The following is a 23,325-nucleotide window of genomic DNA, read 5'->3' on the forward strand; positions in this document are numbered from 1 at the left end:
ACTTGCGATCATATGATTACCATTTCCAATCTTCTCTGCCAGCTTCCCCAGAAAGTCAACTGGGGAAGCTGGCAGAGAAGTTTGCAAATTCAAGAACACTCCACCTCATCCCCAGGGGTTGGTTGAAAAACAGCTGCCTTCCAAGGGGAGCTGAATTCCTTCAGTGAGGGGCACATGAAGTAGATTTTGTAATTTGCGAACTAAAATAGATACTTTGTATTTTAATTTGACTTATTTTCTATGTTCAGGTTCATTACAGACTGGAATGTAGGAAAACCTTTATCCTATGGTTGTATGGATTGATTAGATAGCTTTTAACATTCTTAAATTGAAAAGATAATTTACAGAAGGATGTCTGGAGACTATCTCCTGATAAGAAAAAATCTCTTAGTGTCAACTGGCATCTGGTTATCTAACTTCTAACAAGCTTTGTAGTTGATTTACTGGGGGGCTACTCTTATCTTGACTAACTAACTTTCCTGTTTCATTTTTCTTTGTTGTGTTAACTATAAAAAGGAATGTTAAGGTGGGTCTTCAGGTTCTTTCTGGAATTGGTGGATAGGTATTCAGGTTATGCTAATCACAATTAAGTCTCATTGCAATTATTGGGACTTGTGTGAATTCACCATGACTAATTTCAGCAGATGCTTCTCTTGAGTAACTAACTAATTCTGAATTCTGGTACTTAATAAAAATGGTCAGTTAATTTAACATTGCTTTTTGCACTTCTGGGGCATCTTTCCCCAAAGCCAAAAAGTCAAAGAAATAAAAATAGCGGTATGTTCCTTGCTTAATTGGAAAGCAACACACACTTTAATCTTAATTGGAGAGCAATTCCTTGAAGTAGAGAATAAGTGGTGAGTCTCTGGAGGATCTTAGCAAGAGAAATATACATGTTTTAGCAGCACCCAACAGCAAGCTGCGCCATGAATCAAGAGTGAGCCCATGGCAAATCTGCAAGACAGCAAGCATGGTCAAAAAAGTCAAGACATGTACTGGAATAATTATACAGTAATTTGGCCAGCCTCTTTATTTCTTTATTTTGTATAGCTGCCCATCTCAAACAGAGACCCTGGGCGGCACACAATCATAAAACACTACCAGTTAACCACAATATAAAAAGAAAAATTAAAAAGAAAAATTAAAGACAAAAAAAAGGCCTCAATTTATAACCATTCATTTAGCGGCTGTTCAAAGTTACAACAGCATCGAAAATAGTGACTTACAGGACTTCCGGTTTGGTCTTCGCCATCGCCAGACGGTCTTTTTTTAGGGGCAGCATTATCCATCAATTGGAAGGTTGAGGGATTTACAGGGGTCGGAAAAGGACTACAAATTTATGCGGTTTGAATTTCCCCTCCCTCCTCCTTCCTTTGGACCGAGTTTAGGCCTATGGGCCTTACAATGGCTACAGCTACCCATCTAACTTGGCCTGCTGAATTATTCCTAATTTTCCCCCTTTTCCATCTAGCTTGTCTGAACTCCCTGCCATGTAAAATCTCTTTGATGTGAATTTACGAACTTAAACCTCCTTCTGAGCAGGATACTTGGACTCCCGGATGCTACTATTCCCAGGAGGGATACTGGTTCTATGGACGTAAGGCCAGTTGGAGGCGGAATATGGCTATCTTCACGCCCGGATTTCCATCAGAGTTTCCATGGGTGGCCTAGGTGAGAGCATGGCTGCCCTGGAAACTTCCGGGGTCAAATGATACGCACCTCCTTTGCCATTGTCGTGAGAGGACAATGGAGCTTGGTGGCCTGACCATGGACTGGAATTTTCCCTATGTTTGTAACATCGGTGGTACCCCCTACCCTTGGACTTTGGCTCCCCGATGATTATATGTACTCGGTGTCGGAACTCCTCGCCCTGCGAGATTCTCCCCTCTCGCAGGTTTGGCCCTCCACATTATCGAGGGCCTATCTCGATGACGGACTTTGGAGTCCAGAGAGATGGCATGGAGCAAGGAAGAATTTGTGGGGTTTTTTAGGGAATTTTTTAAAGATTTTAAGGGGTTCTGGGAGGGGGGTTTGTAATGATTTTTCTAGAGAAATTGGGAAGAAGACTTTGGGGGATGGGGGGGGGAAATCCACCAGGGTCAGAGCTGAGCCCGGCACAGGGTAACGATTCGGGAGGTGCTGGTCGAGGGACTGGGAAAGGGATGGGGGATGATACCTATGAGGTCTGTACCATCAGCACGGTAGATGGGAGGGGCAGATATGGCGGGAGCAGGGGACCATATCATGTGTTGGGGGCTCGCACTTGCTGTATGAGAGCAATTGCTTGCCCCGGTCCCCATGGCTCCTCTCGGAGACTAGGTGGCTTAGACACTCAGGATCTGGGCCTTCGGCTGATGTTATGCAACGCTAGGTCCGTGGTAAATAAGGCCCCCCTCATTCACGATCTTATACAAGAGGGAGGAGCGGACCTGGCGGGTATTACGGAGACCTGGTTGGGCCCGGAGGGCGGTGTGCCTCTGGTTGAAATGTGCCCACCAGGCTTCAGAGCATTCCATCAGCCGAGGGCCCAGGGGAGGGGCGGGGGGGTGGCGGTTATTATTAACGAGGATCTGGGTCCTAGGGAGACCACTGTGCCTCAGATAGCCGGATGTGAGTCCCTCCTTGTGAGGTGGAGTCGTGGGGTTCAGATGGGCTTGTTGCTTACGTACCTGGCTCCCTGCCGCGTGGCAACAGCCCTACCTGAGCTACTCGATGTGATAGCCACGGTGGCAGTAGATACACCCAGGCTTTTAGTCATGGGTGATTTCAACTTGCCATCCGTTGGTGAAACGTCTGAGGCTCAGGAGTTCATGGCTTCCATGACGGCCATGGACCTGACCCAGTTAGTTCATGGCCCTACTCAAAGGGGAGGTCACACTCTGGATCTGATTTTTGTCTCTGGCCAGTGGTTGAGTGGTCTTGTTATTGGGGATATAGACGTGGAACCCTTGTCATGGATAGACCACTCACTCCTTCGCCTGGATCTTCAAACCGCTGCCCCCCGCCGCAGGGAGGCGGATCCAATTAGATGGATCTGCCCCAGGCGCCTGATGGATCCTGAGAGGTTCCAGACAGAGCTTGGGCCATTTCCTGAGGTTCTAGCACATGACTTGGCCGAGGAGCTGGTAGCTGCCTGGGACCGGGCGGCTGGTGGGGCCTTGGACCGAGTCGTGCCTTTGCGGCCTCTGACCCGGTGCCGATCCCGTGCGGCTCCTTGGTTCACTGAGGAGCTGAGGGAAATGAAGCGCTGGAAAAGACGCCTGGAGAGCGGTTGGAGGGCCAGTCTCGCTGAATCTGATCGAACACGGGTAAGGTCGCATATTAAGGCCTACCTAGTGGCGATAAAGACAGCAAAGTTTAATTACTTTTCCGCCTCTATTGTGTCATCAGGGAATCGTCCGGCCGCCCTGTTCAGGGTAACCCGCTCCCTGCTCCATCCGGGAGTGCGGGAGGATCCCTTGGAAGGCAGGGCGGAGGATTTCGGACAATACCTGTATGACAAAATCGCTCAGATCCGGGGGGATTTGGACTCTGACTGGGTAGATCAGGGCAGGGTGACGAGGAATAGTCTTGAGAATGTTATCTGGGAGGAGTTTGATGCTGTGACTCCTGATGATGTGGACAGGATTTTGGGGAGACTTAGTGCGGCCACATGTTTACTGGACCTGTGTCCCTCCTGGTTGGTACTGGCTTCCCGGGAGGTTACACGAGGCTGGCTCCAGGGTGTTATCAACGCTTCGTTGAGTGAGGGTTACTTCCCTACCGCCTTGAAAGAGGCGGTGGTGAGGCCTCTCCTCAAGAAGCCGTCCCTGGATCCGGCAATATTGGCCAACTATCGTCCTGTCTCCAACCTTTGCTTTATGGCGAAGGTTGTTGAGAGTGTGGTCGCGCAACAATTTCCGCAATTCCTGGAGGAAACATCTTATCTAGATCCGTTCCAGTCGGGTTTCAGGTCTGGGCACAGCACGGAAACGGCATTGGTCGCGTTGGTTGATGATCTCTGGAGGGCTCGGGACAGGGGTTGCTCCTCTGTTCTGGTCCTGTTAGACCTCTCAGCGGCTTTTGATACCATCGACCATGGTATCATGCTGCACCGGCTGGAAGAGTTGGGGGTGGGAGGCACCATGTTACGGTGGTTCTCCTCCTTTCTCTCCGACCGGTCGCAGTTTGTGTTGGCAGGGGGGCAGAGGTCGACCTCGAGGCCTCTCATTTGTGGAGTGCCGCAGGGATCGGTCCTCTCGCCCCTTCTGTTCAACATTTATGTGAAGCCGCTGGGTGAGATCATCCGTGGCTTTGGGGTGAGATACCACCAGTACGCTGATGACACCTAGCTGTACATCTCCACCCCAGGCCACCCCAACGATACCCTTGAAGTGATGTCCCAATGCCTGGAGGCTGTGCGGGTCTGGATGGGGAGGAACAGGCTCAAGCTCAATCCTTCCAAGACTGAGTGGCTGTGGCTCCCGGCATCCCGATATAGTCAGTTGACTCCATCACTGACTATTGGGGGCGAGTCGTTGGCCCCCACAGAGAGGGCTCACAATCTGGGAGTCCTCCTGGATATGCAGCTGTCCTTGGAGGAACATCTGACGGCTGTAACCAGGGGGACCTTTTGTCAGGTTCGCCTGATTCGCCAGTTGCGGCCCTTTCTTGATCGGGATTCCCTGTGCACAGTCACTCACGCCCTCGTCACCTCTCGCCTTGACTACTGCATCGCTCTCTACATGGGGCTCCCCTTGAGGAGCACCCGGAGGCTCCAGCTGGTCCAGAACGCAGCAGCGCGGGTAGTGATGGGAGCAGCATGGCGCTCCCATGTAACACCGCTCCTGCGCGAGCTTCACTGGCTCCCGGTGGTCTTCCGGGTGCGCTTCAAGGTGCTGGTTATCACCTTCAAAGCGCTCCATGGCATAGGGCCTAGCTATCTTCGAGACCGCCTGCTGCTACCGACGACCTCCCATCGACCCGTGCGCTCCCACAGAGAGGGCCTCCTCGGGGTGCCATCAGCCAAACAGTGTAGGCTGGTGACCCCCAGGGGGAGGGCCTTCTCTGTGGGGGCACCTACCCTCTGGAATCAGCTCCCCCCAGAGATAAAGAGAATCCAGGACCTCAGTGCCTTCCATCGTGCCCTTAAAACCCATTTTTTCAAGCAAGCCGGGCTGCCTTAAGAAGAAATTTTTAAATGTTTTTAAATGTTTTAAATTGTTTTAATTGGTAGTGAGTTTTAATTGGGCCAAATTTATATATCTTTTAATTGTTTTTTAATATTTGTCCTGCATGTTTTTTAATTCTGGCTATACACCGCCCTGAGTCCTCAGGGAGAAGGGCGGTATAGAAATTCAATAATAAATAAATAAATAAATAAAATAAATAGACCGCCAGCCCCGCTGTCCGTAAAGAGCCGCTTCGAGAAAGGAGAAGCGGCTCGAAAAGCTCCAAATCCGAAGGGAATTGTGTGCAGAGCCGGTGGAATCTGGTTGAGCCCCTGTGAAGCCCCCAGACTGCTTTTTTTGCTTCTGGAGGAGGAAACAGCCGCAGCTCCCTCTCCAGCCCGCTGAAGCTCCGGACCTTGGGGACGCTTCTACTTCGTAGAACAAGACAGCGTGACCATCCAAACAAGCGAAAATAAAGTAAATCTCCAAATTGAACAGGGCAAAATTGGGACTTGAACCTCAAAACCGCAAGTATTTTTGCTGTGCTGTGCTAGCCCTGTGATTAAGTTTAAGTGGGAGAGTGAAAGTTTCCTGAAAATGGCGCCCGGCTTCAGCATAGAGGAATGCTGAAAGTGAAAGTGGATTTGCCTAGTTACTTTAATACGTTACAAAGTCTCACTGCTTGTAACAACTGAAGAGAAAGGACTAAAAGATTACAATAAGCAAGCTTGATTTTGACTTAATTTTATTTTTTAATCTGATCAAACCTGGGGGAATTCTTTAGAGGACTTTGTGGAGGAAGAAGGGAAAGAAGAACCTCCCTTTTTGAAAAAGTTAGGCTACATAGCAGAATGGCTTCTAAACAGACAAAGCAAGACATGAAGGAGGCAGGGGGGGGGCTCTCCCACCCATAAGCCACAACAACAGCCTTCTAGCCAGCAGAGCCAGAGAAAAGAGATTGATCTTGAAAGTTTGAAAGAGTTTATTGCCCAGGCTTTGATGAAACAAGATGAAAATGAGAAGTTTAAAAAGTCACAACAGGAAATTAAGCAGGAGATTAAAGAAATTAAAGAGGTGGTGCAAGAAAAATATGAAAAGGTGACTAAAAAATTAATGATAGTTGTGACTGGATTGTCAGATGCAATTATTAAAACTGATAAAAAGTAGAGGAACTCAGATCAGAAATGAATGATAAAAAGAAGGAGACTGATTGTAAAATCTTTGATGCTGACAATAAAATGCAGAGACTTGAAAATGAGATTACAATGATGCAGTTCAGGTCTATGGAATTTGCCATAAGGCTGAGAGGTATAAGAGAGAATGATAGGCAAGACCTGAGAAAGGTTTGTGCTGATGCATTAGCTGTGATGTTAAAGATTAGTCCTGAAGAGATTTTTTGTAAAATGGACAAAGTGTACAGAGTGAATTCTTGAGTGGCCAGACAAAGACAATTGCCCAGAGATGTGGTGATATATTTTACAGACAGACAAATGCGAAATGATATTCTGCAAAAGTCCTTTGTCTCTGCTGTGCAAGTGGATAGAAAGGAGATTGGAGTCTATAAAGAGCTACCACCTAAGATGTTGAAAGATAGAAAGGACTTTGGATTTTTAGTGAATGAACTAAAAAAACAACAAATTCCATTTAGATGGGATGCTCCAACTGGTATAATTTTGAGATATAAAGGAGAAAGATATCGATTAAATACTGTTGAGAAGGTGGAAGAATTTTATTCAAATTTTTTTAAAGCAAGTTCACCATCTCCACGTACATCTTCTGTGTTGGAGACAAAGGAGTGTGATAAGGAGAAGCAATCTCAGCAAAAGATGGAAGAGCAGTCTAAGCAGCTGGAATTGGAGACAATGGAAATGCAGGGAGCTACAGGAGGATTTCTGGATGCGCCCCTGCTAGACTTTCCTTCGGAAATTGTAAATGTACCACCCAAGACTACAAGAGAAGTGGCTTTGGATCTAGCTCGGATGTGTGAAACTAAAGATCAGCGCATAACTCGAGCAGTTTCTAAGCAAATCAAAGAAAAACAACAACAGGAAAGGCCCAAACCACAGCAATATAAGAAAGGAGTTAAGGGCAATATACAAGAATCTGGAGCCATGGGAGGAGCAAAGCTGAAGACTACCGATTCGGAAAATCTTCAGCACGAGCTCTTGTCGCTTCAAGAACGTGTACATGACGATTAAATTTTTATCTTGGAATGTGAATGGATTAAACTCACTACAGAAAAGGAAGAAAATAGTTAACTACTTGAGACAATTTAATAATGATATAATTTGTTTACAAGAAACTCATATTAGAATACAAGATCAAAAATACCTGATAAACTCAAGATTAGGAACACATTTTATAACTTCGAATCTGGAAAAAAAGAATGGTGTAGTGATTTATATAAATAAAAGACTGTCAGCTAAAATTATAGAAGCAGATGACTGTGGTAGGTTTATAGCAATCAAACTCTACACAGCAAATGGTCCAATTCTGGTGATTGGAATTTATGCTCCTAATCAACAACAAGAAATTTTTTACAAAATTTTGCATTCTAAAATATTGCAATGGGACTATAGATCTATTCTAATTATGGGAGATTGGAATGGAGTAATTGATTCTAAAATAGACAAAAAGAGCTTGGCAAAGTCAAGGATTAGATTACCACAGACTTTTTTTGATATGAAAGAAGATTTGGAATTAAAAGATATTTGGAGAATACATAACCCAAAAGATTTGGACTTTACTTTCTTTTCAGACAGACATAGATCCTTCTCTAGGATTGACTTTATTTTATTATCATCTGATCTACTTGTAAAAACGAAAAGAACAAAGATTTTTCCAAGGACTTTAACTGACCATAGCCCGGTATGGATAGAAATTGAGATGGGAAAGAGTGAGAGAAGATCATGGAGAGTAAATGAAAATTTGTTTAGATATGAAAAGAATATAATAGAACTTAAAAAGCAGATGAAAGAATTTTTTGAAATGAATTTGAATAAGGGTACCCCTATTGAAATTGTGTGGGATGCGAGTAAGGCATATATGAGAGGGGTACTTATTCATATGAACTCTAAGCATAAATTAAACCGACAAAAGAAAAGAGCTGAAATGGAAGCAGAAATAAAGAACAAAGAACAGCTACTTATAAAAAATCCAACAGATGAAAGAATACGAGGAGCTATAAAACTTTTAAAAGACCAATTTCAAATGCTTATGGCGGAACAAACAGCAACAAATTTACAATTTGCGAAACATAATACATTTTGCAACACTAATAAACCAGGCAGATGGTTGGCTTATACATTAAGGAAGAAGCAGAGTGCACGGGTTATTGATAGTGTTGACAGCGGAGGGAAGGAAGTTTCTCAGCAAAAATTAATTAAATAATTTTTTTTAGATTATTACACTAAATTATATGCTAAAGATGATACACAGAATGGACTTATAGAGAAATATTTAGAAAAAAGAAGAGTTACAAAAATTTCTAGTCAACAAAAGGAGAGAATGGATCATCCTATAACAATTGAGGAGATTATTGCCACAATTAAACAATTGAAAATAGCTAAAGCACCAGGGACGGATGGTTTAACTGCGGTGTATTATAAAACTTTACAAGCAGAAATGATTGAACATCTTAAAGATCTATTCTGTAGTATACAACAAGGGGGTAAAATACCCCCTTCATGGAAAACAGCTTATATTTCACTGATACCAAAAGAGCAAGTAGGTCCTAAAAAACCTGAGAACTTTAGACCAATATCTCTTCTGAACAATGATTATAAAATTTTTGCAAAAGTATTAGCCAACAGGTTGATGCCAGTTATTCAAGAGGTGATTCATTGTGATCAAGCGGGATTTATAGAAGGCAGATACATGAAGGATAATGTAAGGCAAATTATAGATTTATTGGAATATCTTGAGAAGAATAAACAGATCCCTGCAGTGCTGGTTTTCCTGGATGCGGAGAAGGCCTTTGATAGAGTGGATTGGAACTTTCTATTAAAGACTTTAAGAAAGATGGATTTTGGGGACCAATTTCTACAGGCGGTTTCAGCAATTTATCAAGAACAAATGGCACAAATTATTATTAATGGAAGTTTGACAACAAATTTTAGTATTGAAAAAGGAACAAGACAAGGTTGTCCACTATCCCCATTGCTATTTATTTTAACATTAGAAGTCTTGCTGAACACAATACGGGACTCGAGTACCTTGAAGGGAATAGTGATAAGGCAAGAGGATTACAGAATAAGGGCATTTGCAGATGATCTGGTTGTTACCCTAACACAGCCGATGGAATCAATAATCCAGATGAAAGACATTATAGAACAATATGGTATGGTATCAGGATTTAGATTGAATCAGAGAAAAACTAAGATGATAGTCAAAAATATGACACAAGATCAAAAACAGGAACTTGAAAGCAAGGCAGGTTTTGAGATAGTACCAAAGGTTAAATATCTAGGAGTTCAGGTTGCAGAATCAAATATGAAATTGTTTCAAAATAATTATGAGGTGTTGTGGCGAGAGGTACAGAAAGACATGGAAATTTGGAAAAAACTGCAGCTGTCTCTACTTGGAAGAATAGCAGCAGTTAAGATGAAAGTTTTGCCAAGATTTCTTTTTTTGTTTCGAATGATTCCGGTGCTTAAAAGTGACAAACAACTAAGAGAATGGCAAAGTGGAGTGAATAAGTTTGTATGGAATGAGAAAAAACCGAGAGTTAAGTTGAAAATTATGCAAGATGTTCCAGAAAGGGGAGGCCTTAAACTTCCAAACCTACAATTATACTATGAAGCAGCAGCTTTGACACAAGCAAGTGATTGGTTTGGAAGAAAAAAAACTGGAATATTGAATATAGAAAGTTACGATCTTGAATTTGGTTGGCATGCATACTTATTTTATGAGAACAAAGTGGATAAAGTATTTAAAAGCCACATACTTAGAAATTCTTTGATGAGAGTCTGGAGGAAGCACCGATTCAAATGGGATTATAAAATACCGTTATGGCTGGATCTTGGTCATTTCATGTGGAATACAAATATAATGTCACTCGGGGGGGTTTTATATAAAGAAGTTCTTTTTACAGATGCGGGCAGATGGCAACTGAGGACATTAGAAACGCTGTTGGAAGAAGAGATTAATTTAACTTGGTTGCAGTATAATCAACTTCAATTGAGATGGAAAGAGGACCAAAAAACTGGTATAATGATGCATGAAGAAGAATTGGTTAGACATATAAAAGAGAAAGGTCCAATGCATATTAAAAGGGTTTATAATGTTTTATTAGAAAGGGATTCAGACACTGAATTGGTTAAAGATTGTATGATAAAGTGGGCACAAAATTTTGCAGAACCAGTGATGTTGGAAACATGGGAAAAAATATGGGTTCAGAATGTTAAATTTACACAGTCGCAGAATTTGAGGGAAAATTTTTATAAAATGTTTTATAGATGGCATTTAGATCCTAAGAAATTGTCGTGTATGTACCCTAATGTTCAACCAAAATGCTGGAGATGTGATTGTCTAGATGCCACATATTATTATATGTGGTGGACTTGTAAGAAAGTGAAGGCTTTTTGGATAAAAATTTGGTGGGTTATGCAAAATGTTCTGAAGAAAAAAATTCAGTTCTCTCCACAATTGTTTTTATTGGGTATAGTTAAGGGTTTTACATTGGGTGAAGTAAAGTTGATATTGTATATGATAACAGCAGCGAGATTACTGATAGGTCAATATTGGAAAAATGATGCTATGCCCACTATTGAAGAATGGACTTTGAAGATGGCTGGTTTTGCAGAGATGGCGAAGATTTCAGCATATCTAAAAGATCGGACACAAGAGACTTATGTATGGGAGTGGAAAAAGTGGATAGATTATGTGCAGAATAAATATCAAACTAGGAAATATCAGATAGCTTTTAACTGAATGTATTATATAGTGATAGAATAATTGGATTGTGAAAATGTGAAGAATATATAGTGGGTGGAGGGGTTCAAGTTTTATAAAATATGTCTTTGATTTGGATTATACTCTGTGGAAGTCCGGGGGGGAGGGGAGGGTTAGGAGAGGTTAGGGGGGGTCCGGGAGGGTTAGGGGGGGTTTGGGAGGGTTAGGGGGGTGAAATTGGGGAGAAAATGTATTTGTAAAACTTTTTCAATAAAAAAAAAAAAAGAAGAAAATAGTGACTTACAACCAGTGGTGATATCCAATTTTTTTTAATACCGGTTCTGTGGGTGTGGCTTGGTGGGCGTGGCAGGGGAAAGATACTGCAAAATCTCCATTTTCACCCCACTCCAGGGGAAGGATACTGCAAAATCCCCATTCCTTCCCCACTCCTGGGGGAAGGATATTGCAAAATCTCCATTCCCACCCCACTCTGGGGCCAGCCAGAGGTGGTATTTGCCGGTTGTCTGAACCACTCAAAATTTCCGCTACCAGTTCTCCAGAATCTGTCAGAACTTGCTGGATTTCACCCCTGCTTACAACGGGTCCTTGCATTTATGGCTATCGCAACATCCTCTTGGTCACGTGATCCAAATTCAGGCATTTGGGCAACTGGCATCTATTTACGGCAGTTGCCATGTTCTGGGATCCAGGGATCACCATTTGCAACCTTCCCAGCCAGCTTCTGACAAGCAAATTCAATGGGGGAAGCCAGGTTTGCTTGATGATTGTATGGATTTACTTAATGACTGCAGTGATTTGCTTAACAACTGCGGCCACAAAGGTCATAAAATAGGGTGTGACTCAGTGAACCTTGCTCAGCAACAGAAATTCTGGTCCCAATTGTAGCGTAAGTTGAGGACTACTTGTAGCCGCCAAGAAATATCATGTTTTCCTGAAAATAAGACCCTGTCTTATGCTTGGCCTTATTGCCATGTGCTCAAAAGCCTGATTGGGCTTATTATCAGGGGATGTCTTATTTTGGGGGAAATAGGGTATATAATCTAAAGATGTTGACCCAGCTCAAGGCACATAACTATGTCTTCTGAAAGGCCAACAAGGGGAGATCCTAATTTCAGGAGGAAAAAAAATTCCAGAGGGCAGGCACGAGGGCAGAAAAGAAATGTCTCCTCTCCACTTTTTGGATCGCCTTTGCAGATGAACCTGCTTGCAAACCATACCTGTGGAATTCTCAGGGCAAAGCGAAGATTTACCTGGCAGGAACAGCGTGGAGAGCCTGAACGCAGAAGGTTGCTGGGGAGGTGGGCATGGGCTGCTGCTGCTGATTCAAGATCTGGAGCTGCAGAAAAACCTGCTGTTGCTGCAGGAGGTGAGCGTAGGCGGCGTCCATGGGCAAGGGAGCCTGCTCCCCCTTCTGATCGGGAGGCATGTACTGGTGGTACTTCAGCTTCTTGACTTTAGGCCGGGGCTCCTTGGCCTTTTTGGGTCGAGGTGCCTTTCTGGCCTCAGGAACTTTGTGTAAGGCCTAGAAAGCGGGATTGAAAAAGGAAGGAAGGAAAGTAAAGATGGCTCAGGATGTCTGTGGACCAGAGCAGGGAGAGAATCTAGGGTTTCTCAGCTGTGATACCTTTAAGGTGTGCGGACTTCAGCTCCCAGAATTCCCTTTGCTGGCTGGGGAATTCTGGGAGTTGAAGTCCACACACCTTAAAGGTATCACCGTTGAGAAACACTGGTCTAGATGAAGGGTAGAAATTATATCTTCCTTTTTTATATATAATAGTTAATAGGTTTGTGTTTATGCCTTTTGTGCTTTTCTTGCTGGGGTTGCGAAGCTTCGATAATGTTCTTGCTTTCCCTTTTCTAATCTTTTGACTCCCTAATAATGAAGCCACTCCCACTTCATCCATTTAATTGCCCTGATCTTTTTTGGTCATAAGTCAAGACTTCCTGTACTGAAGATAATTCAGGCACACTTTTCCTGAGGCCCAGCATCCTTAAGTAGGCTTCTCTCATATCATAAAGTAGTAACCTCTCTGGTACACACCTACTGCTTAGTGAAATTGGAGATACTGAGAAAAATTAGTGTTTAAAATTAAGAAGAATGCCAGGAGGTGATTCTTAGAGCATTTACAATATTGTAACAGCCCATTAGGATGAGTTTCAATTTTTTAATACGTGGATTTCTCCATTTGCTTTCCTGAGCGTGGAAAACCAGGGTATACTTTGAAATAAATAAATAATACACGTGCCTGATGCAAACAGGCAAACTTTAGCAAACTAAGTCTCAGCATCTCTCCTTGACTGCCCTTGCATGCCGGGGGAGGCTTCAGATGCTGAATGTGTGACTCTTGTGCAGCAGCAGGACTGAGAGGAGGGAAAGAGATGGAAAGATAACAACTTCCTAGCAGGAGTGCGAATCCTGAGGCACCCCAGATGTTGTTTTCATCCTCCCTGAAAATTGTTCATGCTGCTTGGAATTGCCGGGAACGGTAGCCCAGCAGTATCTAAGACTTATTCAGCAAACTACAATTTTTACAAAATGGAAGGGAGAATTCAGGACAAAACTGGCCTATAAAGGCTGGAGAAATTTTAGTTAATATAGTGTTTTGCAATTTGGAATGAACACCGGGTTACCTTTTATTTTCTGACTACATTCAGCTGACAAGACAGGGAAGTTATGGCAAAATCAGCACAAAATCCTCTCCTCTCCTTAACTCTCCTCACTCCTCTCTCCCTTCTTCCTTCTTTCCTCCTTTCCTTTCCTTTCCTTTCCTTTCCTTTCCTTTCCTTTCCTTTCCTTCCCTTCCCTTCCCTGTCCTGTCCTGTCCTGTCCTATAATTGATTTGCAGAGGTTGTCAGAATTAGTGGTATTCCTCCCTGTGGCTACTCATAGCCAGCAGCTGCTGTGCTTCCCTTTACAGAAAGGCCTTCTCAACAATAATCCGTGCAGAGTGGAGTAAAAAAATAACATCATTGTGCTGACTAAAAATCAGTACAGCACTGCCATCATGAACTAAAATTAGTTAAATTTTACCCACATTTACCCAATTTTTTTCTGCCTGCAAATGAGGCAGGAACATCAGGGGAAGGAGAATTTACAACTTTCCCTTCAAAGGGAAACTAAAAAAATTAAGATGGAGCAGCTTTGATGGAGCAGCTGCAGCCAAGCATTTTGACATCTGTCTGTCTGTTTTCTTCTTCTTCATCATCATTTCTCTCTCTCCATCCACCCATCCTCTATTTTCTATCATTTATCTATGTATCTAATATGCTTCCTATCTCACTATCCAAAAGGACTGTTACAAAACAAGAATAACTAAACCATAAAAATATTAAGATAAGGATTTTTCAGATAAAATGTGACCCCTTTCTGCAGATACCCAGGGTTGCAACAACCCCATATCTCCTGGTAGGCCCCTAGAGCGCATCCATTGCAGAGCCTTGCAAAATCATGCCAGCAAGTCATGATTGATCACTTTCTCTGTGAAAAATGGTGGAAAAGACTTTATCCAGCAATCCACTGGGCTCTCCTCTGCCAATGACCCATGCCTACCTTCGGGAGTGAAATTGTGGGCTTGAGGAGGTTTCCCCCTTGGAGAGAGAACTCAGCATCAGAGGTAGATGAAGTGACAGCAGGCTGTTGATCCACCAGGACTGGGGGCAAGTCCAGCTGCAGGAAGAAAGATAAAACTCAACAATGCTGGCTCTTACATATACAGTACTGAGTTGAATTTTATGTTTTACAGACAAAGAAATAAAGGGAGACTAGTGTAGATCTATTTCAAGCTATTTAGCTCTATTTAGAACCTGGGTTAGAATCCCAGAAGGGTATGGCTAGCTGATGAGACCCAAATAGCTTGAAATAGATCTATACTAGTCTCCCTTTATTTCTTTGTAGGTAAAACATAAATTCAACACAGAAAAACAAAAAACAGAGTGACAAAAAACACTTACCAGTATATAGTACTGAGTTTTGTACACTAACCTTGTTCTTTAAACTGTGGTTTGGTGAATAAACCAGAGTAGTGGGTTCATATAAAGTAAGAACCCAACAGACTCCATGTTGGAACCCATTACGCCATGGTTCCTAAATTCCCTAGCAGCTATTATTTTATGCCAAGGATATATTAGTTTAAGATGGTAAGCATCATGGATGCTCAAAGAAAATGGCTGCCATGGGGTGAATACATATTCACAGAATGGCTACGCCTAAGAGTATCATGATGGCTAGCACCCATTTTTATTTTGTAAAACATTTGCACACAGAATCCAAAAAAATCCCTGGAAAGCAAGTTGATTTTCATCACCAATACTTTCTTTTGTAGCCTGCCAATTTTTTATAACTTGTCTTAAAATTAAAATATATTAAATATGAAGATTACAGGTAGTGCTTGACCCGTAATCCTCTATTACAACCATTATAGAGCCCAGAAATCATAATCATACTTGTCATTAAGCAAGCCATCATGTGACTGACCCAATTTTATGACTTTTTTTGCAGCAATTGTTAAGCAAATCTGCAATCATTAAGTGAATAGCATGGTTGAGCAAACAATAGATACAAACTCAAGGTAAACTGCTGCAAACTTTATTGCAGAAAATACGACTTCAGCAACAGAGTGGCCAATGCCTGGAATGCACTATCTGACTCTGTGGCTACATCCTCAAACCCCCATAATAGACCTTAAACTGTCTACTGTGGACCTCACACCATTCCTAAGTGGTCCTAAGTGGGCATGCATAAGCGCACCAGCGTGACTACCATCCCTGTCCTACTGTCCCCATTTATTCATACTCATTTCCTGTGTTCATATCCATATTTATACTTGGATAATGTTATCTTGTAAACATTTGACAAACTAAATAAATAAATAAAATAAATTAAGATGCACCTTTGATGGAGCAGTTGCAGCCAGCATTGTTCTCTCTCTCTCTCTCCCTCCCTCCTCCTCCCTCTCTCCTGAAATGGGTGTTTTTTGCTGAAAAGCAGAAGTAAACATCTATTTCTTGGCAAAACTATAGTAAATCTGTGGTCACATGACTCAGGATGCTGCAAATGGCCATAAATGTGGACTGCTGATCCCCTCACGGGGTGGGGGTGGGGCATAGCTGTTGAAACTGAATCTGGATTGTAAGTACCTTTTTTGGCAGTCTATTGTAAATTCCATGGTCGCTAGGCAACTGGTTGTAAGTTAAGGACTACCTATAAATGAGGACTAGGTTGGCAGAAGCTGGCAAGTAGAAAAATAGGGACCACCTTTGGTGGGAAGGTAACAGTGTTCTATGCACCTTTGGCGTTTAGTCATGCCAGTCACATGACCACGGAGACGTCTTCCGACAGCGCTGGCTCTTCAGCTTTGAAATGGAGATGAGCACCGCCCCCTAGAGATGGGAACAACTAGCACATATATGCGAGGGGAATCTTTACCTTTACCTTTTATAATATCAAGGAGGAATTTGCCACATTAGGGACCTCAGCTCTGAATTCAACAATATTTCAAAGTGTCCTGCAGAGGGCAGCAGTTTACCACACAGACAGACACACAGACACACACTCAAATATACATACATATGGGTACACATGTGCGTGTGCACACACACACACACACACACACACACACACACACACACACACACACACACCCCTAATGTATTCTTCAATGCCACAGGCCCCTTCCCTGGCTTTTAAATAAAACTTGATTTCCATTATTTAAGTTGAACTTGAGGATAGGAGTAAATTGGCCTACTTGAGACAATCTCTCCTCCCGATACTTTCTGCCTGAGCTGCCTGATTAGAGAGAGCTGGCCTGCTCTGGGGTCCACCAATTAAACAATACCATTTGATGGGACCCTGGAAATGGCTCTTCTCTATTGCAGGACCTGCCTTCTGGGATAGACATCTATTTGGCCCCTCCCTTACCCTGTTTGAGAGGTCTTAATAAACTGGCTTTGCCTCCAGGTTGAGGCTCTTATTTCATTCTGCATGACAGTATGAATCCCCTCACCCTTCTTTTCTTTGTTATTTTTCTTGTTTTTAATATTGGATGCTGTCCAGAGTCTTCATTTATAAATTTGAGCCAAGAAAATAAAGCAAAACCTCTTCTATTTTAACAAAACCCTAAAGGTCTTTCTATCAACTGAGCCCAGCCACTGCATCAGTGGTGGGTTGTCCCCGGTTTGGACCGGTTCGCAAGAACAGGTAGTAAAACCAGCGGAAGGCTCCGCCCACTGACCTGGATGTTATCAGAAGTTTTCTGCGTATGTGCAGTAGAGCCCGTATGCGCGCGAGTGAAGCAAGCGCGCGGGCACAATGCGAACTGGTAGTAAAGGTAAGTAGAACCCATCCCTGCACTGCATGTTTATGCTCATTAGAGCCACAGCCCCACAATTTAAAAAATATGAGTAAATTAAAAATAGATAAATGTTGAAGAATTAATATCGTGGTACTTGGAAGTAAGTCATGAACTTTAGGAGTCAATTTTTTCATGATGTGTGAAAAGCAGTAGCATAAGCAACTGACACTAGACATTTTAATATTTTACACTACTTTCTTTTACTCATACAGTACAGGTAGTCCTCAACTTGCAATCATTCTTTTAGCAACCGTTTGAAGTTACAATAGCACTGAAAAAAATGTCTTTATGATTGGTCTCACACTTTGATGATGACTGTCGCAGCATCCTCAAAGTCACGTGATCAAAATTTGGATGCTTGGCAACCGGCACGTTGACAATTGTTGCAGCATCCCAGGGTAAGAAGGTCACCGTTTGTGACCTTCCTTGTCTGCTTCCGACAAGCAAAGTCAATGAGGGAACCTGGATTTGCTTAACCACAGCTTCGTTCAGTTAATACCTTCAGTGTGATTCACTTAACAACCACAGCAAAAAAAATCAGTCTTCAAATTGGGCACAATTCACTTAACAATTGCATTGCATAGCAACAGAAATCCTGGTCCAATTAATAATAATAATAATAATAATAATAATAATAATAATAATAATAATAATTTTATTTCTATACTGCCCTTCTCCCGAAGGACTCAGGGCGGTGTACAGCCTATTTAAAAACACAGAAACAAAACAACAATTAAAATTTAAAATCATTAAATAATTAGGCTCCAATTAAAATCCCAGAAATTTAAAATACCCCAATTTAAAACGTTATGTTAATAGCCCGGCCTGGCGGAACAACAGGGTCTTCAGAGCGCAGCGAAACACCCGGAGGTCGGAGATCTTACGTATTTCCGGGGGCAGTTCCTTCCACAGGGCTGGGGCTCCCACAGAGAAGGCCCTCCCCCTGGGTGTCGCCAGCCGACATAACTTGGCCGATGGCACCCTGAGGAGACCCTCTCTGTGGGAGCGGACTGGTCAGTGGGAGGCTATTGGTGGCAGAAGTCGGTCTCGAAGGTACCCGGGTCCTATGCCATGGAGCGCTTTAAAGGTGGTAACCAACACCTTGAATCGCACCCGGAAGACCACTGGGAGCCAGTGCAGCTTGCGCAGGAGGGGTGTCAGTGGGCGCAACGAGTTGCACCCATAACCACCCGCGCGGCCGCATTCTAGACCAGTTGGAGCCTCCGAGTGCTCTTCAAGGGAAGCCCCATGTAGAGAGCATTACAATAGTCCAACCGGGAGGTGACAAGGGCATGAGTGACCGTGCGCAAGGTGTCCCGATCCAGAAAGGGCTGCAACTGGCGAATCAGGCGAACCTGATAAAAGGCCCCCCTGGCCACGGCCGTCATGTGCTCTTCTAAAGACAGCCGTGCGTCCAGGAGGACACCCAGATTGCGAGCCCTCTCTGTGGGGGGCAAGGATTCACCCCCAATAGTCAGCGATGGCACCTGCTGACTATATCGGGGCGCCGGAAGCCACAGCCACTCGGTCTTGGAGGGGTTGAGTCTGAGCCTGTTCCAATTGTGGTTGTAAGTTATGGACTGCCTGTATTCAATAAAACTTCATGAGAAATTGCAGCTGAAAAAAAGCGTTTTCACCAAGATGTTCGATTATTCTATTTCCAGCCTTCAGACTGTCAGTGTTTTTGCTTATAGGCATTAAAAGCAACAGCAGCACAGCACATAAAAGATGTCAGGCCAGCTAGGGAAGAATGCAAGATTTACTTCTTTTTTTAATGGTGAAAAAAACCTCACGGTAAACAGCAGGATTATTCTAATTCATAGGATGCAGAGTCTGAAGTGGTGCTGGGAAACCTCCAGAAAAATTTATTAGAAGCAGAATGTCACAGCCCGGATAGAAAGCCCTACATACTGCAACATTTTGCGGTAGAGACCCACCTGCGCTGCTCCATCTGGATTTCAATCATTTGTATTAATACCAGAGGCCACAAAGCTATCACTCACTTTATCTTCTCCCTATATCACATTGCATTTATCTTCTTCCCCATAATTTGAACCCTGGCTGTTTAACAGATTAACAGAGTTGGAAGGGATTCTTGCAGGTCATCTAGTCGTGAAGGTCAGAAAAGACCATCCATGAATCACAGTTGCTAAAGTGAGCTGTACAAGTTACACAATCACTATTTTGGTTCATAGGGAGGAGGGGGGAAGGAGGGAGGGAGGGAAGGAGAGAGGAAGCTAGGAAAGATGGAGTTCTAGTCTTGGCTTAGACTTGAAAGCCAGCTGGATGATTTTGGGCCAGTCACCAGGAGACTGTGAGTTCTAGTCCCTGCTTAGGCCTGAAAGCCAGCTAGGTGACACTGGCCCTGTCGCCCTCTCTCAACCCAACTCACCTCATTGTTATGGGGGAAAATAGGAGGAGGAAAGTATATTAGGTCTGTTTGTGACCTTGAATTATTTATAAAAATAACAAAGGGGGACATTAAAATAAATGTAAAAATAAATAATATATTTGGGGGGGGGATATGGAGCAACAATTCTCACTGGAGGCAGAAATAAAGACCTTTCTCTGTGTTCTCTAAATGAACAAGTCACATATAAGGACTTATAAGGACTAAATGAACAAGTCACATATACTGTAAGGACTCTAAATGAACAAGTCACATATAAGGACTATATATGTCAGGATATTCTAGGAACCAGTCAGAGCAAAGTGTCTTTGTTTATGGAAGAAAATGTAATGGTTAGTCATATAAGGCAAATGCTTGCACTAGTGTTCCTCAATCTCAGAGCCCTTAAGATGTGTGGACTTCAACTCCCAGAATTCCCTAGCCAGTGTGTTGGTAACTGTTCCTATGGGTCAAATTCAATTATTATTGCTGGAAAAACTTTTCTCTTTAGGTGTTGACCTCCTCTGTTTGCTGAACACAGAATTGCTATTCTACAGCAGTTCCTGTTCTGTGAAAATCTTGCTATTTTTACCTGGCACTTCTCTACTGATATTCTGCAAAGCTATTAAAATGGTGTAATTTAATTGATTCTGAATGAGATTATGGGATTTTTACAGTGACCAGCCTATAGCTTTAATTTGTTAGAAGTTGTTGCTGCCCATGGTTTTTATTATTAAATTTTGATTTGATTATCTAATTGGAAATGGATGCAATCCTATTAGCACAAACCATTTGGAGCACTAGGCAATATATACAGTATGTGTATGTATGTATGAGTGTGAGTGTAGCTCTGTTTGTGTTATATTTTATTATACTGCCTCTTTTATAGAGATATTAGAAATAGTTATAGTGATCCCTTTTCATGGACATCCCAGGATATGCAAGTCATTTTTATCTTCAAGTATTGCTAACTGATCAGTTCAACTCTATTTCCTTGGCTATGGCCAAATTCTGTTACATTGCATCAAGAGTCAAAGTAGATTCTGTTCCAACAACATCAATTCTTCTTCCTGGACAAGAATTTTAAACTTGGGGGTTTAGGTTTTATGGAGTAAGTCACAATATGGATTCTTAATTCTATTAGCCACAGACAACATGGAAGATAGAAGTTGGGGTCCTATAAAGACATCATTACGGCTTGTAGTTTCATGCTAGTATACTTTACCCAGTGTTTCACAACCTCAGCAACTTTAAAACATGTGGACTTCAACTCCCAGAATTCCCCAGCCAGCCATGGGATTCTGGGATTTGAAGTCCACATGTCTTAAAGTCGCCAAAGTTGAAAAACACTATTTTCAGTTCCTCCAAATAGCAAGGAGTTTCCCACTGTATCCTGGAGATTTTCCACTTTCATCAAACAGTACTTCAACAACCCACACAAAGACACACACAGTGATATGTCTATATAGAAGTTGCTTACTTGAAAAACTGCTTCTGAAGTGGAAGGATTTCCTTGGCCACTTCCTGGAGACAATGCAAAACATGGGGAGGAGGAGGAAGAGGAACTACTAAGATCTTCTTCAAAGTTGAAGGACTCAGGGGTTCTACAACGGGCTGCATCTGAAGATGGTGTTGGGGAAAAAAAGAGGTAGAAAGTCAGGGTGAGTTACTTGGGTCTCACAGTAGGGTGAAAGGAAAATGCTATCCTGTTGTTCCTTTATTAGCTACAAAATTATTTTATATTGAGCTTGACAATCGATTCATCTACCTCATAAATGTCTAATCAGTTTCTGTTCTTGAAGATCTCACAGTCATCAAAACTCATTCTGGGCCATAGTACAAGAAGTCCTTGACTTATTGGGACCTGAATTTCTATTGCTATACAACGCAATTGTTAAGTGAATTGCACCCAATTTTATGTTTTGGTTTTTTTTGCCATGGTCGTTAAGGTGTAAAGTGAATCATGTAGTTGCTAAACAAATTCAGCTTCCTCTATTGTTTTTGATTGTTGTAAGCCAGCTGGGAAGGTCACAAATGATGATCCCATGATCCTGGGATGCTACAACTCTTGTAAATACATGCTAGTTGCCAACCACCCAAATTTTGATCACATGATCCTAGGGATGCTATGAGTTATAAGTGCAAGGATTAGTCATAAATACCTTCTTTCAGTGTTGTTCCAACTTCAAACGGTTGCTAAATGAATGGTGGGTACATTTGAAGTTTTCTTCAATCACAAGATTAGAGTTCCAGTCATCTCACACCATTATACCAGCGGTGAAATCCAACCGGATCTATCTGGCTCACGCAAACTGGTAGCAGCAGCAGTGGAAGGCTCCGCCCACTCACCCGCATGTCATTATGTCCCATTTTTGACCCTCTGCACATGTGCAGAAGGTTCTGCGCATGAGCTCCTGCATGCTCAAACCGGTAGTGAAGGTAAGTGAATTTCACCGTTGTATTACACTCTCTCTTTTCACTCTTTTAAATATGCTTTTTCCCGTTTATTCGGGAGTAGCTCCGAAAGAATGAAGCTTGCATGAGGCTGTGTTCTCTCTCCCTTCTGAAGCATTATTAACAATGTCATTACCTGCCACCACATCTGTGATACCAGGGTCCAAGGGGAGAATGTTTTTCTTCACCAACTCAAGTGGCCCAGGACGATGCAAGATCTTCTCGCTCAAGTCTTCGGCCAAGCGAGCCTTCTTTTCCTGCAACTCGGAACGGTCCCCTCGAGACACTGAAATGGAGGACCAGAGGGAAATTAGTGTTCATGGAAAGCAGATGAGATAAAATCAGAACAACCTGGTTAGATCAGAGGGGAATTTTACCTCATGTAAAATTACCTCAAGCCTGCATCCAAAACAAGATGATCACTAATAGTTACAAAGGATTTTATCGTCCCTTGGGGATTATTCAGAGTACATATAGTCCTCGACTTATAACCATTCATTTAGTGACCAAAGTTACAATGGAAGTGAAAAAAGTGACTTACTTCCACAACCGTTCTTGCATTCCCAGGCACATGATCAAAATTTGAGTGTGGGCACCCAACATGTATTTACAACAGTTGTGTCAGATTGTCATTTGCGACTTTTCCGATTGGTTTCTGACAAGTCAAGTCATTGGGGGAAACTAGATTTGCTTAATAACTGCATGATTTTTTTAACAACTGCAGTGATTCTCTTAACCACTGTGGCAAAAAGGGTCATAGAATGCCCAACTCACTTAACTTGCTTAGCAACAGAAATTTTGGGCTCAATTGTAGTCATAAGCCGAGGGCTACCTGTAGCTAGAAACACTGATGGGCTTGCTGGGTGAATGTTCTATCCTGCTTCTCATTTAGGAATTCAAGATTGTGCACAAAGTAGTTTCTTCTCCAATTTTCCCCCTCAACAATAACCAGGTGGCCTGCAAAAAAAAAACTGGCTCAAAGTGAACATTCATGGCCTAAATTCGGATTTTGGTTTAAATTAGGAACTTAAGGGGGGAAAAAACCTTGTTTTTGAAGAAAAGTGAGTTA

At 42.6% G+C, this 23,325-nt stretch overlaps 1 protein-coding gene across 3 annotated transcripts in view; it reads right to left on the reverse strand.

Annotated features, from left to right (window-relative positions):
* MAMSTR (MEF2 activating motif and SAP domain containing transcriptional regulator) overlaps positions 1–23,325 on the reverse strand; it is a 57,556-nt gene that overhangs the window by 14,547 nt on the left and 19,684 nt on the right. For all 3 annotated transcript variants that reach the window (XM_034419525.3, XM_034419524.3, XM_087891841.1), the window contains 4 exons: positions 22,393–22,542; positions 21,283–21,422; positions 14,614–14,730; positions 12,314–12,585 (listed from right to left, as the gene is read on the reverse strand). In XM_034419525.3, coding sequence (XP_034275416.2) covers positions 12,314–12,585; positions 14,614–14,730; positions 21,283–21,422; positions 22,393–22,542 — 679 coding nt within the window. The remainder of the gene's footprint in view (positions 1–12,313; positions 12,586–14,613; positions 14,731–21,282; positions 21,423–22,392; positions 22,543–23,325) is intronic.

This window comes from Pantherophis guttatus, chromosome 4, assembly GCF_059756535.1.
Source record: "Pantherophis guttatus breed Tessera chromosome 4, ASM5975653v1, whole genome shotgun sequence".
Classification (NCBI taxonomy): Eukaryota; Metazoa; Chordata; class Lepidosauria; order Squamata; family Colubridae; genus Pantherophis; species Pantherophis guttatus.